At 32.5% G+C, this 11,781-nt stretch overlaps 2 protein-coding genes and 1 long non-coding RNA gene across 3 annotated transcripts; 2 read left to right on the top strand and 1 right to left on the bottom strand.

The window, feature by feature from the left end:
• Nucleotides 1–2,509: 2,509 nt before the first annotated feature.
• LOC131639260 (cytochrome P450 76T24-like) lies at nucleotides 2,510–4,060 on the bottom strand. The gene is made up of 2 exons (XM_058909756.1): nucleotides 3,176–4,060; nucleotides 2,510–3,094 (listed from the first exon to the last, which is right to left on the bottom strand). The coding sequence occupies exons 1-2, from the start codon at nucleotides 4,058–4,060 to the stop codon at nucleotides 2,510–2,512; spliced, it is 1,470 nt and encodes a 489-aa protein (XP_058765739.1).
• A 636-nt stretch (nucleotides 4,061–4,696) lies between these two features.
• Nucleotides 4,697–6,004, top strand: LOC131639262 (uncharacterized). The gene is made up of 3 exons (XR_009294912.1): nucleotides 4,697–4,992; nucleotides 5,099–5,150; nucleotides 5,879–6,004. It is a non-coding gene; the product is annotated as an uncharacterized LOC131639262 (long non-coding RNA).
• Nucleotides 6,005–6,111: 107 nt separating this feature from the next.
• On the top strand, nucleotides 6,112–6,673 carry LOC131639239 (uncharacterized). Its single transcript, XM_058909735.1, has 2 exons — nucleotides 6,112–6,277; nucleotides 6,380–6,673. The coding sequence occupies exons 1-2, from the start codon at nucleotides 6,112–6,114 to the stop codon at nucleotides 6,616–6,618; spliced, it is 405 nt and encodes a 134-aa protein (XP_058765718.1). The 3' UTR covers nucleotides 6,619–6,673.
• The last annotated feature ends 5,108 nt before the right edge of the window (nucleotides 6,674–11,781 follow it).

Raw genomic sequence — 11,781 nt, 5'->3', positions numbered from 1 at the left:
TCTTTTGAATTTTTTCTATTAGAATTTTGAGTGTGCTCGAATGTACAATTATAACATACATAATTATTTTCTTGGCTGATATGGTTGAGTTTTATCTGTAATTTAGTTTAGTATGTTTTGTTTATTATCTTACATTCAATGCTAAATATCTAATTTTATGAATAAATGATTCATGATAAGTTGCTAACTTTTGTCTGCTTCAAGGTGTTGAATCTAACTCCATTGCTATTCCACATTGAATAACAAATTATAACAATAGCAGGATGCAAAACAGATCCAAAGGAATGTCTGAGCCATGTATTGGAGTTGCAAAATTATTCTCAGTAGCATTTATATGTGATAGATCTAATTTGCTACTGCCTACTGGTATAGATGGTGATGGATGATAGTGTAGACTCTTTCCAATTTGCTACTGCCTACTGGTATTTTCTAACTTTGCTACTGGTATAAATGGTGATGTGGTGTGTATTCAAAATATTAATAAAATTATTATGTTTATTAAATAATTGTTAATTTAAAATAGTCAATTGATTAACTGAAATTTAAAGCTATTTTATAATAATCCAAAATAAAATTTATATGATACAAAATATATGTATAAAGATGTTGTTTGTTGTTCGAAAAAATAATCTTGCTTTGTTATAAAATTGACATTAATGCTAATTAGAGCATAATTGGTAAGAAAAATATTTTTTTAAACTAAATTTAATTCGTAATCACTATTTATTATTTTTATACATCAATAAAGGAAAGATTGAATCCAAGCCCAACTTGAAATTAGTATATTTTATTTGAAATATGTGGGAGAATTAATGTTCTAATAATTAATAGTATAAAAGTAGTAGAAGTATTTTATTTGTTAGTAAATGATTTAATTTTTATTATATTCTTTTTTTCATTTTTATTATATTTTCAAAATAAAAGTGTGCGTACTACATCAGTATCCGTGCGGACGCACGAGCAAGGCCGGTGAAGGGGCTGTGCAAGCAGTGCCCTTGCATAGGGCCTCCACTTAATATGATCTAATTCCTCAGTTTAAAAGGGCCTCCCATTAATGATTTACAACCTCAGTTTAAATAATAGATATTGATGCAAATGTATAGTATCAATTGATAGTAATAATAATAAGCTTATGACATGCCTCCTTGCATTTCTGAAGTTTGTGACACGTCCTCCTCCGATGCATTCCCCAAGAGGTAATAATATTTAGCCATTAACTAGTTAAATATACTCAAATAAATAAATTCAAATATAGTCTAATACCAATTAGTCATGAAAGCTTTAAATTATATCTCGTTTTTACTATATGATATAACTTATAAAATATAGTAAATTTTATAAAAAAATAAAATTATAAAAAGATAGAAATAGTTAGATTTTTTTGTTATTTATAATTTAAATTAATGGTAATTTTTAAAATAATTTTTTATATTTTTTATTAACGACGTAATTATATTAGAACAGGGCCTCTGAATTAATCAAGACGGCCCTGCGCACGAGTATTGTGCGAACACACAGGTAGCCAGTATTGAGAAATACATTTCATGATGATCTATTTTGCACACCCGTACCAGTGCGAACACATGGGTAACACACAAGAACCGTGTAAACACACGACATAGCAGTTTCGTATGACCGTACGAGTTTTTACATTTTTTTTACAATTAAAGAAAATAAAAGCTAAATTTATGTTAGTTGTACTACCAATTTTTTTTATATATTTTAAGTCATAGTCCAAAATTTAATAAATAAAATATTAAACTTAATCCTTTTAGATATTTTTTTTTGGACTTTTTAATCAAATTATGTTTCTAATTTTCAACTAATTTGAATTTTGAATATTTATTTATCTCATTTATTCAATTTTATAAATCCTTTTATTATTTCAACTCTATCAATTCTAAAAAATCTACCCAAACACACATGTTATTTTTTTTACAATATTAAAGTTCTTTTTTTTTATCATTCTATTTATGGACTTCAGAACATACATTATTATTTTATTAATATTAAACCATATTCTATAAATAAATATTATTTTTGATTTTTTTAATCAATTGAATAATTTTGTTTAAACAATATAACTTCTATATTTTAATTTCATAAAATTCTTTTTTTCAATTTTTTAACTTAATATTATATGTATCTGATAAACAAAGTCCAACCTACACCAGACCCCGTGTGGACACACGGATTTCTCACTAGTATATATATAACCTTGAAACAATTGAGTTAATGGTTAAAAAGAGTTTCAGGTACAAGATTCAAGTCATGCCAAAAATATAAATAAATACTGACAATTAACCAGTAATAATATCTCATCGAAACAAGGAAAACAACTCAACCAAAAAAAATACAAACGAACAATAAAATATCCATTTTTTAAGCCACCTATTTTTACATCCCCATACAAAGGCTTCAAACTCTGGGTGGCAGGCACTTAAGCCGACACAAACAACAAAAATAAAGATAAATGCACCCCTTAAATTACACAATGAGATTACATTCCTTAATATACTTTGTTTAGTTCAACCGGAATTGCTTTTAGAGATTTGTCCAAATTCATGTCCTTTGGTTCAATACTATTTTCAAGTTTCCAATCAAATGAGTTGATCAATGATCCCAACATCGAGTGCAACATCCTCACTGCCAATGGTGATCCTGGACATATGCGTCTTCCACTACCAAATGGTATAAGCTTGAAGTGTCTACCTTTCACATCTATTTCAGATCCTATAAACCTTTCTGGTGAAAACAAATGAGCATCTTCCCATATATCTGTTCTACCAATACCCCACTCATTGATCCAAACATGAGCACCCTTTGGAATTGTGTATCCTGATATTTCCACATCTACCCTTGCTTTTCGAGAGAGCAACATTGGAGCTGGAGGGTGTAAACGTAAACTCTCTTTTACAACTGCTTGTAAGTATGGAAGCCTATTGATGTCTGATTCAACAACTGGATTTCCTAATCCAATATTCTCCTCAAGTTCCTTTTTGGCTATTGACATAATCTCTGGATTGCGTACTAGTTCACTCATTGCTCTCTCTAATACATATGCGGTTGTATCAGTTCCCGCCAGAAACAGATCCTATTAGAAATATACCACAGTCACATACCAAGTAAATAAAAGTAGAAGATTAAAGGTTTAAAGAGAAATGAAAATACATACAAGAAATAGATGTTTAATCTGCTTTTTATCCATCTTCTGAATATCTTCTTTGGAAATGTCCAACAAGGTGTCTAACATGTCATTCTTTGAGATATAATGTTCACTTTCTCTCAACTTCATTCGTTTGTCAATTATGGTATCCAAGGTTTTAAACACCTTTGAAATATTATTAGAAGTGAGTCTTTTGATTCCTTGGAGGTCAAAAATCTTTAACATATGGAAATGATCAGAGATGTTTGGTGTTCCAATAGCATTTAAGAGAGCGCAAACTATGTCCTTATATTCATCATCTAAAGACTCAACAAAATCTTGAGACACAAAAGTGTAGGACAAAAAATTAATGCAAGCCTTGAAAGCAGCTCTTTCAATATCAACAGCTTCACCAGTTAAGCTGCTTTTATGCATATCACTGAGAAGATCTTTGAGTTTCACAAGTCTAAGTTCTTGACTTGCGTCAAGAGCCTTGGTAGAAAATAGATTATTATGACATATTTTCCTAAGTTGTTGCCAGAGAGGTGAAAATGGGAGGAAGACTAAGCTAAAGTTGTTGTGATTGTGAGTTGTTGTGTTATGAGGAACAGATCTATCAATGAACAAAGAATCATGAGTATGGAGAATTTCTTTGGCTATATCAGAAGAAGAGATTATTATAGAGGTTTCTGTGCATAGGTTTATACGCATAACAGGACCATAGAAGTTAGCAAATTTTGTAAGAGTTTGATGTGGCTTGTTGTACAAATCCACAATGTTTGACATGATAGTGAAAAAGGAAGGTCCAGGTGGAAGCTTGTAGTTTGAATTTTTGCTTCTTGCGTAAAATGACCCAACAAAGTATGTGACATGGCATGTCAACAAGAAGAGCAGTGCACTACTCACATAATCCATGTCTGAGATAAACAAGGCAAACATAACTAATTGTCACATAAACAGGAGGCATTATAAATAATCATATAAAAGATAGGGAAATTAATGCAGATTGTTAAAGCTAGAAATAATTAGAAAGAAGAGGCAATTAATTAAGTACTTACTTAAGTACTTCTTCAAAGTCACCACCAAATGTATTAATTAAGAGTTGGAAGGATTTTTTGCATTTTGCTTTCTACTGCACTCCCTAATATATAGGGGGAGATCATGAAGTTATGTTCACTTCAAAACAAATAAAAAACAATTTAATATTAAAAGTTAACTTTTTGTGCTTAAAATATTAATAGATGTTAGTTAGTGTTTTTGCAACATGTGTTTCACTATAATTATTAGGGAGATTCTACGGTGCATTCGCCCATTTGACTTCAGTGGTGAAGTCACTGCAATTGACCAATAGAATTAAAGCCCTAATCAACCCTAATTAATTCTAAGTTAATTTAAGCCACATCAGCTCTATGGTAAAAATAACTTTACTGTGGGACCCATTTTTAAAAAAAACTTTTGATTATTGCATATAAGTCCCCATTCATTTAATAATATCTTACAAATTAAAATTAACTTTTATTAGGATTACAATTTTTTTTAAACTCATATTATCGTTCTTCTTCTTCATCCTTCACCCTTCTCCCAACTTTCCTTCAAAACCCTAAATCCCTAAATTCCATCCATATGTTCTTCTTCTGCAACCTTCTCCCAAATTGGACATACTCCGTAATTCTTCAAATCATATGTTCTTCTATCTTCTTCCACTTTCGATTTTTGTTTACTCTCTCTGCGAACCTGCGAACAGATGAACATGACTTCGACCTCTTCGGCGCCAACGAAATCATATTCTCAAGGTTGGTGAAGACAATGAGATCGATAAATATGGACGAAAGATGAAGCTGCTCAAGGTGAAGGATGGGACACTCCCACCCATTTTTTAACCGTGTTCATGTTTGATGTTGAGCTTTCAGAGTAAATTTGCGTGTAATTCAGATCTGGTTCTTTTTTCAGCAGATCATCTATGGTACAAAGCACAATGATTCCATGTTGTAGCCTCCTTTGACAGGTTCATATCGATCCAATATGTATATTTTCCAATTCTATGTGATTGTGGATTAGATTTGTATTTATGTAATTAATGAATTCTGAAATGGAATTGAATTATCCAGAAATTGTGTAGTTGTGGATTAGGGATTGTATTTTATCATATGCATGAATTCTGAATTTGCATTTGAATTGAATTTTGAGGTAGTTAAATAAGATTTCACATATCTGATACATATGTTTATCTTATGGTTTGAGGACACATTTAAATGGATATGCTCCTCCATTGGGCTGTTGATTTTTTTGTTATTTGTTACCCTGTTTGATGCAGGTTTTATTAGCCTTATTGGTTTTGTGGTGAGCTTCTGTCTATGATGGTTAAGCATGTTGTGTGTGTCTTGGATGGTTAAGCATGCTGCTTCTGTCATAGATGGTTAAGAATTACGTGGATTCTGACCTATGGTGGTTAAGCATTATGCCCTTTGTTGGCTTTATTGATCTTTGCTTCTGTTAAATAGTTAAGCCTCGAATTATTGCCTTATGGCTTTAATTAGGCGGCAAAGTAATTTTCAACTTCCTGTAATGGAATCGTACAAGACATATTTGTCAATCTGAATGTAAAGAAGAATAAATTATCCATAATATAAACATTATTACAGCATGAGTTAACCATTCAAAACATATATTGATAACCAAAAATATAATTGCCTAAAACTTGCTCTGAAATATTAACTCTTTTCTTGCTTTCAGGGGTTTGTTTCGACTGTAAGACATATGCGCTCATTCGTTCCTGCCATTTATGACATAACAGTGGCTGACCCTAAAAGTACTCCTGCTCCTACAATGCTAAGACTCTTAAATAGGAAACCTTCTGTGGTAAGCTCATTTAATTAAAGTTTCAGTAATACATTTATTTTCATAATCCTAATCATCTAATTGAAATCCTCTGTATGCCATGACATTAGAAAATGATAAAACAAAAAATGATAAAAAACATTGGAGAAGGCAAAGTATCCGAATCAAACAATGGTGATACAGTTATTGATATTCCACCAGACCTGTTGATTACAGAATTTGAGGACCCAATCGTAGCAATAGTTAATTCTACATATCCGGAATTTACGAGCAATTCTTGCTTCTACATTGGAGGTTGTTGACAAAATATCTAAATCATATTCTTGATTTAATGGCAGGTATACATGATTCAATTTTTATATTCATTTGAACTAACTATTTAAATTCCCAATACAGGAGACGTGCGTGATTATTTCAGTGCAAATTCTATTGATAAGTCGGAATTCCACGATGTAACATTGGTTGACATCCTCACCCCAGAATTTCTCAGTTCACTGCAAACATCAGGATTACCTAACCATCATATAAAACTAAAGGTTGGGACACCAATTATGGTCATGAGAAACATCAACCAGTATGAAGGCTTATGTAATGGAACAAGGTTGATAATAACAAAGTTGGGTGGTGTGATTTAAACTATGTGATTTTTATTCTGGTGGTAAAATTACTCTTGGTTGGGTGGAGATAGAAGTTGAGTGTTGAGCCTTTGTTGCCTTTTATATTTACCAGTATGTAAACTTGTAACAGGATCATGGCATGTCTTATGCTGTGTTATTATTAATATATTTCTTTAGCCTTTACAATAAAAAAAAGTTCATGATGAACATGCAAAGTTCAAATCAATAACTACAAATGTAGTTGACAAGGAAATCTTCACCAATATAAATGTAGTCTGATATTAATGAAAATAATTTCAGCCACAAACACTTTATTTGAAAAATATTATGTTGATTTCTTTTATACTTTTAAACCAATCCTTAAATGTTTACTTATAACTGACCATTCAAAACATAACACCCAACTACAATGACTATTGTGAATCAAACCTCAAAATAACAACACTGACATACTTAATACCATAATTTAAAACAAAAGCATCATATAACATAAAAACATTTATATTACACAAAATAACATAAAAACAAAAACACTCATTGTCAAGAGAAACTGTTTTCAACATGTTCACACACACAAATACAACTGATATTTTGATATACATTCATGTCTTTGACTTAAATAAAAACACAATCATCAAGCTCTTGATCTGTTGACGACTGACACAGCAACCAATTGTGTTCCAGATGTAATAGCCGGGCTTGGTTTGTCACACATTACAAATCTAAGACGATCACCATCCTGAATGCGGCATTCCTTCACAAAATCAGACCACCCATCGTAAATGAACCTCTCAACAAAATTCTTTCTCTTAGCATAATGGAGTTCACATTTGAAGACCTTTTTCAAATCTGAATCCCTGAACAAAACACGCGTATAATGCTTGTCCAAGCAACCGCGGATAACTTTTTGCGGGAATTGCTGCACATAAACATAAAACGCCACAAACTATAATTACAACTGTCAAAATAAAAACAACAAAAATATTCAACATTCAATGCGTATATTTTTATAATTAAGCTAAATAACGTAATATACTTACAAGAACATTTCTCCCAGCTACCTTAGCACATTCTATAACCTTACACCACGAAAAGTACCTGTGTCCATCAACATCCTTCGTTTGAACGGGTTCTACAATCCTGCAACTCTTTCTCTTTTTATTCACGCGTTCTGACGACCTCATTTCAAATCCAGCTCTTGCACCCAAACTGACACCAACTCCCCCATCAATCGTTGTTTCTCCCGCTGCACCTTTGCCCTTCGTTTTACTATATATTCGATCACTTCTTCTACGCCCTACTTGAACCACACCCTTCACATAACCTTCCTTCAACACTGCTTTACCTTTCCGATCACTCTTAGTTTCATCACCGATCATCATTTCAGACCGACATCCACTACTTTCCCCGGTGACAACGACCTCCCGCACAGCATTCTTCCCTGCACGACTTTTCTGCCATAGATCCTTAACCTTCCGGTTTTCTGACAAGCTGTTGACCAACATCTCCCTATTCAACCTATCCCATGTTGATTCAACCTCCATCTTAGAAGTGTTCCTGCCAAAAGAAAACCCTTTTACTGGAAAATACCACATTTTATCAAAATTCTACAAACTATAAAAGCAACATACAAAAACAAACTACACACACATTCGCCTCAAATAATGATTCAATGAACATAAAACAAAAACTTTTAAAAAAAAAACAAATCACAAACATATAACATGTTGGTGCAACCTCCATCTTCGATAAGTTGATGATAACATAAACCAATTTTAATCACCAATACATGATTTGATCAAAATATTACAAACTATAAAAAATAACATGCAAAAACTATAACACACACAATCGACTCTAAAACTAATTCAGTAAACTAAAGACTCATCTGAACCTGAGTCAGCCTTTCAAACAGCCCATCATAAGACTCATCTGAGCTATAATCATTGCAAAGTACTATTCAACATTACATACTGTGTTTAGAAAACATATTACTACATGAACTTAAAAATCATACTTACGCATTTTCCAATTTGTTTGCAGTTCCATCAATACCATCTACCCCGACACCAGCAATACTTGACTCCCCAACTAAAGACTTTGAACAACTGCAAACACAAGAACAATATATATATCAGAAAAACATCCCAAAATACAAAACTAACAATATTAAAATACCATTTCTGTAAAACATCTGTCACACAACAATGTCTTTTATACTCAAACACAATAAATTAAATGTTTACCCTTTTACACATTCTGATACCAAGTCTTCACACTGATCAGGAATGACAGATGTATCAACCCTAACTATTTCAGGGACAGTAACAGATACTTCTTGCTTCACAATCACTTCATCATCCCAACCATCCTTCAAACTCTCCAAACACAAAGGATCAACATCATGACAAAAATCTTCAAATGATGTCAATTTAAGCTTCTTGCCGGTACTTTCCTCATATTCCTCCGCAGCTTCAAGATACTCAAAGTAAAGTTCTTTGATCTTTGCATCAAACGGGAAGACAGGATTCTTCGATCGGCACCTACACGTATTCAGAACACTTAGATGACTGTCGATTAATAACATTATCCTACAAACAACAAAAACAAGCATGCATCTAACCCAGACAATAAAACCCAGAAATCGGTACCCACATAATAACATGCAGGACGAAATATAATGCCCATACACAAAATATGAACCTACAAAACTGAACATGAACAAAAACGTCGGTGTTTACCTGTCATCTTCAACTTTCCGGTTGAGGCTTGACATTTTCGACTAAGATGGCGAAAGGTTCGTTTCGTACTAAAGAAAAAAGGAAAAAAATAGAAACCTTGCTTTTCCCAAGGGATCCGAATGGTACTACCTCTTTGTAAAAACTCTTTCCAAACTGTTAGGATTTCTTAAATTTATTATTCCAACAATAACTAATACACACGTGAATTAATCTATTGATTTTTTTTATGTATCTGTTAAATAATATAATAATAATAATAATAATAATAATAATAACAATAATAATAATAATAATAATAATAATAATAATAATAATAGTTCAACCATAAATACACACAATACACAAAATTATAATAACCAGTATTCATTATTAAATATTTAAAAAATAGCCCTATTACAATTTTATAATAAATTTTTTAATTCATAAATATTAATGTTTATTATAAAAAATTGATTATAATATCAAATTATTTAATTAATCAACTATTTGGATTTTTATTTTGAAAGCAAAATAATAATAATTCATAATATATTTCATAGACACTAAAATACCGATATTCGTCAAACTTCGTGCAAAGTTATAATTAAGAGATTACAATCTATAATTAAGAGAATAAATGATATGCTTCCTTGATTCTTAGTTATGGTCTTTCTTGGTTGGTGTCATCATTCTTTCTTCAACGCCAACTAAATTCTCTGAGTAAATTCTTCAAAGGAGCTGTCATTTGCATTTTCAATTTCATTGTTGTCCCCACGTACATCCCTAAAACTGTACTTGATTCAAATCAAGTTCATGTAATATCATAATTCAGACCAACATGTATATCCAGAGAATAATTTAAAGGAAACAATATTGTTTCAAAATGTGTTTGCAAACATATATTATAATATTAACCAGCAATGTTTCCAAAGTATCATTGTTTTCAACCCATAATTTAAAGCATCACCGCAAACAAAAAAGGAAAAAACAGCCAATTTAGTTTCTTCTACGCTTTTCCACGGTCAAATACACATAAGGCGAAAAGCGCAGCATGCTCCAAATTAAAGTATCGCCATTACAAAGTTTGATACTCTTGGCTAATTCGTACCAGCCCTGAGCCATGTACCTTTCATACGTGTTTGGGACTCCCTTCCTTGACGCCTTATGAAGGCTGCAATTGAACACCTCTCGAGTCTCCACGTCTACAACTTTAATTTCATCCTGATATACCCGAAGACATTTCTTAGCTATTTCCCTTGGAAAATGCTGCATAAATACACAAGTATTTCAGTATACCATTTCATAAGGTTTTTCTATGAAAAGAATACGAATCACATACAAAATTATGATCTTACCATAACATTTTTTGAACTCTTTTTTCCGTTTGTAATGCGATTCTTCCAGGTGAATTTCTTTGCCCCATTCGACATCTCCCATGTAATTTCAGCCGACTGCTTTCCTTTCCCTTTCTTTGGCTGCTTTCCTTTTCTCAAGACAGGATTCTTAACTGGTCCACGTGAAGAACCTGCTCCTCCAAACTCTTTTCGCTTTTCTTTAATTCCTACACCTGTTTCCTTAACACTCTTTTTCTTTGAAACCCGCCTTGGCTCCACATCGACACTCTCAATAGGTTGGTCCTCAGCCATCGCTTCAATCGGTTCCTCCTTTACATCATGAATCACAACATTGACATTGTTTGACGGTCGAGGAACTGGCGTGCCGGATGTCGTAGCAATTTGACCAACCCGATCTTTCTTCCCATGTTCTTTTCCTCTTCTGTTTGCTGTAGCAGTCCTCTCATCGAAACGTACTTTCTTTGCAGCTTTCTTTGCCTCATCTGCATTGTACCCTGTTTCAGCAACCAATCCATCTATCACCCTCATTGCTCCGTCGTCGCTAACAACCAAAAAATCAGAACACATATTAAATATTTGTGTTATAGATAAAAAAATTCATTAGCCACAGCGACAGATACCCTAACAATTTAAAAATGGAAGAATCGATAATCCCAATTGTCGTACTCTGTTTGTGTGAATCCTTGAAATTCATCAACCTAAACCCTAATCGCTCTTAGTTCGTTTTTATTAAACCTATATACATATATTCATATTCTCTACATATTCTTTCAAAGGAAAAACACAACACATTGTCAATATTTTCATTACCCATAAATACCTAATAGCCATAAGAGCGCCAATCAAAGTTAAAGTTTAGAAAGCTGATATAGAAAAATATTTACTTCAAGAAAAATACTCGCCTTTATCGAATACATGCATCTCTACCCTTCTAAAAACAACACTTCGACTGAGAATTTTGAAAGTTTAACAAACCGATATGTAATCATAAGCAAACGGGGAAAGAAAGTACCTGATTTCCATGTCGTCGTCGGATATCCCTCCGTTGCAGGGTTTTCTACCTCCGGTCATCTTCTTTGGCATGCAGCAAAACTCAAGTGATTGTG

The sequence above is a fragment of the Vicia villosa genome, unplaced genomic scaffold, assembly GCF_029867415.1.
Source record: "Vicia villosa cultivar HV-30 ecotype Madison, WI unplaced genomic scaffold, Vvil1.0 ctg.002570F_1_1, whole genome shotgun sequence".
Lineage (NCBI taxonomy): Eukaryota > Viridiplantae > Streptophyta > Magnoliopsida > Fabales > Fabaceae > Vicia > Vicia villosa.
The sequence above is the reverse complement of the archived record's forward strand: the minus strand, read 5'-3'. Positions and strand labels throughout refer to the sequence as shown.

Bases quoted from the DNA above. Each gene is read 5' to 3' on its own strand.
- LOC131639260 (XM_058909756.1), bottom strand. From the start codon at position 4,060: ATGGATTATGTGAGTAGTGCACTGCTCTTCTTGTTGACATGCCATGTC. The intron at 3,095-3,175 runs GTATGTATTTTC...TATTTCTAATAG, and splicing joins AGATTAAACATCTATTTCTT to GATCTGTTTCTGGCGGGAAC.
- LOC131639239 (XM_058909735.1), top strand. From the start codon at position 6,112: ATGATAAAAAACATTGGAGAAGGCAAAGTATCCGAATCAAACAATGGT. The intron at 6,278-6,379 runs GTTGTTGACAAA...TTCCCAATACAG, and splicing joins TTCTTGCTTCTACATTGGAG to GAGACGTGCGTGATTATTTC.